At 47.3% G+C, this 2182-nt stretch overlaps 1 protein-coding gene across 1 annotated transcript in view; it reads right to left on the bottom strand.

Annotated features, from left to right (window-relative positions):
• Tmem154 (transmembrane protein 154) overlaps nucleotides 1-2182 on the bottom strand; it is a 67572-nt gene that overhangs the window by 53727 nt on the left and 11663 nt on the right. The window contains exon 5 of the mRNA XM_013029712.1: nucleotides 1731-1835. Within this exon, the coding sequence (XP_012885166.1) occupies nucleotides 1731-1835 (105 nt within the window). The remainder of the gene's footprint in view (nucleotides 1-1730; nucleotides 1836-2182) is intronic.

The raw sequence follows: 2182 nt of genomic DNA on the forward strand, positions 1-2182 counted from the left end.
TGTGTGGACAAGAGGCTTGGGGTGGAGGGAGGAGGACCCAGAGGGACCCATAAACACATGCAATTTTTTACTGCTTAGGATGAGTCAATGCGCAAGGCAAAGTAGAGATGTGTGACCCATGTGCGGTGCTGTCCCGCTTTTCTTCTGTAAGCAGAGGAGAGAAAGTAGAGCCAGGCAGTGGAGAATAGAAGTTCCTAGGTTTACCTTCCTGTTGTGAGGCTAGGAAGGAATGAGGGTTATATGGAAAGGCACAAACCTGGAGTTTGGTTTGAGAATTTTGATAGTGAAAGGAAATCTGAAGCAGTTCAAGGTGAGAATATTTTAAGCTGTTCTTAAAGATAAGACAGCCTGAAAAGTGAGTACATATTTTCGAAATACGTTGCAAGTCTGTATGAAAATAGCGTAAAGAATCTCAACAAAAGCTATTTGAATCACTATGGAGGGAGGAGGGGCAAGGGAAACAGGTTCTGTTGGGGTGGCATTAGTTGGAGGGGAATGGGCTAACAAGGAAGATGAATTTGGTCAAAGTTGATTGTTTACAACTATGAAAATAGAACAATGAAACCTGTTGAAATTGTTGGGGGAAGGAGTCGTGCAGGGAAGGGAGGGTAGTAGAGGCGGTGGGATTGATTGGACTGTGTTATAAACAGATGTGGAAGTGTGACAATGAACACCACTTCCCTAAATAATTAATGTAAACTAATTTCCTAAAGAGGGAGTGGGGGAGGAGAGAGTGTCTGAATCATGTGGGTGTCCAGAGGAAAAAGGAAACATTGGAGTGGAGATGGTTAAAGGGCTGAGGCTGTGGCTCAGTGGTTAAGAATGGTAGAAGCAGAAGTGGCGCCATGGCTCAAGTGGTAGAGTACTTGTCTTGAGCTGAAGAGCTTAGGGACAGTGCCTAGGCCCAGAGTTCAAGTCCCATGACTGATTAAAAAAAGGGAGGGGGAAGAATGGTAGAAGCCCTGGGTTCAGTTTCCTAGCCACCCCCCCCCACACACACACATAACAATTAGTGGAATAGATCCAGTGAAAGAGCATAAGGTCTGCCTGCCTGCACCTGCTCTCTAGGCAGTAGTCACAACATAATCACTAGTAGCTAAAGCCCTAGAGATGGGCAGCCATAGAGCCCCTGGTTGGTACCTCTGGTCCACTCAGCTCTGATCAGCACTGATCAGCTCTTGGGCTCCATTTCCAGGAGTGAATCAGTGGCCTAATGCCGTTTCCTAGGAGTGATTTCTGTGTTCTGACTTGTAAATAAACTCCCAGGCAGATGCAAAGATCTCAGGAAACTAGTTTTCCTAGTCCTTGAACACCAGACTTCTCTTTTAGCTGATGATGGCTCCTCCAAGGGCTAGTCATGGTTTACATGGACTACACTGACACTCAGGATTGAGGACTGGGTTGGAGATGTTTGTTGGTTGACCTTTCAGGGTTTTTGCATATGAAAGACCTTTTTAAGTTACCACTATGAAGACTTGGCTTTTTTGCATCAAATAATAGCCTCAGCTATGTCGTGTTGAGAGAAGGTGGGATTCTGATAAAGGACGTGTGGGGGTACCCACTCCTCTCTTTCCACCTAGCAAGTTGAAAGGTGGGAAAGATGAGGGGATTCAAGCAGGCCAGCCTGGAGCCTCCACTCTCCAGCTAACCATCCTCTATCTACCCACATATCCAGTCATCTCTTAATCATTCATTACCTGTTCATCCAGTCAGCCACACTTGGGGCTTACCCCCAATATGCCAGCATCCAGAAACACCAAGAGATGTGCAGGGAAACGGAAATCAGCCCAGTGGTGACTCAGGAGCCTACACATGACTATGTTCTCTCCTGTTTTCTGCCAAAGAGAGAGAAAAAAACAATAGTTTCACATACCTCCCTGCCAGATCTCTCTTTAAGCACTGACTCAGCCCTCTCTCCTCCAGCCCTCTCACTAGGAGATGGGAGTAAAGCCATCATTTCACAATGCTGGGCAATAGGGCAAGCACAGGTTCCCAGGTCACTTAAAGACTTGACCTGGGCCGGGTGCTGGTGGCTCACGCCTGTAATCCTAGCTACTCAGGAGGCTGAGATCTGAGGATCGCGGTTCAAAGCCAGCCCAGGCAAGAGAGACCGTGAGGCTCCTATCTCCAATAAACCACCAGAAAACCGGAAGTGGCTCTGTGGCTCAAGTGGTAGAGCGCT

The sequence above is a fragment of the Dipodomys ordii genome, unplaced genomic scaffold, assembly GCF_000151885.1.
Source record: "Dipodomys ordii isolate 6190 unplaced genomic scaffold, Dord_2.0 Scaffold122, whole genome shotgun sequence".
Lineage (NCBI taxonomy): Eukaryota > Metazoa > Chordata > Mammalia > Rodentia > Heteromyidae > Dipodomys > Dipodomys ordii.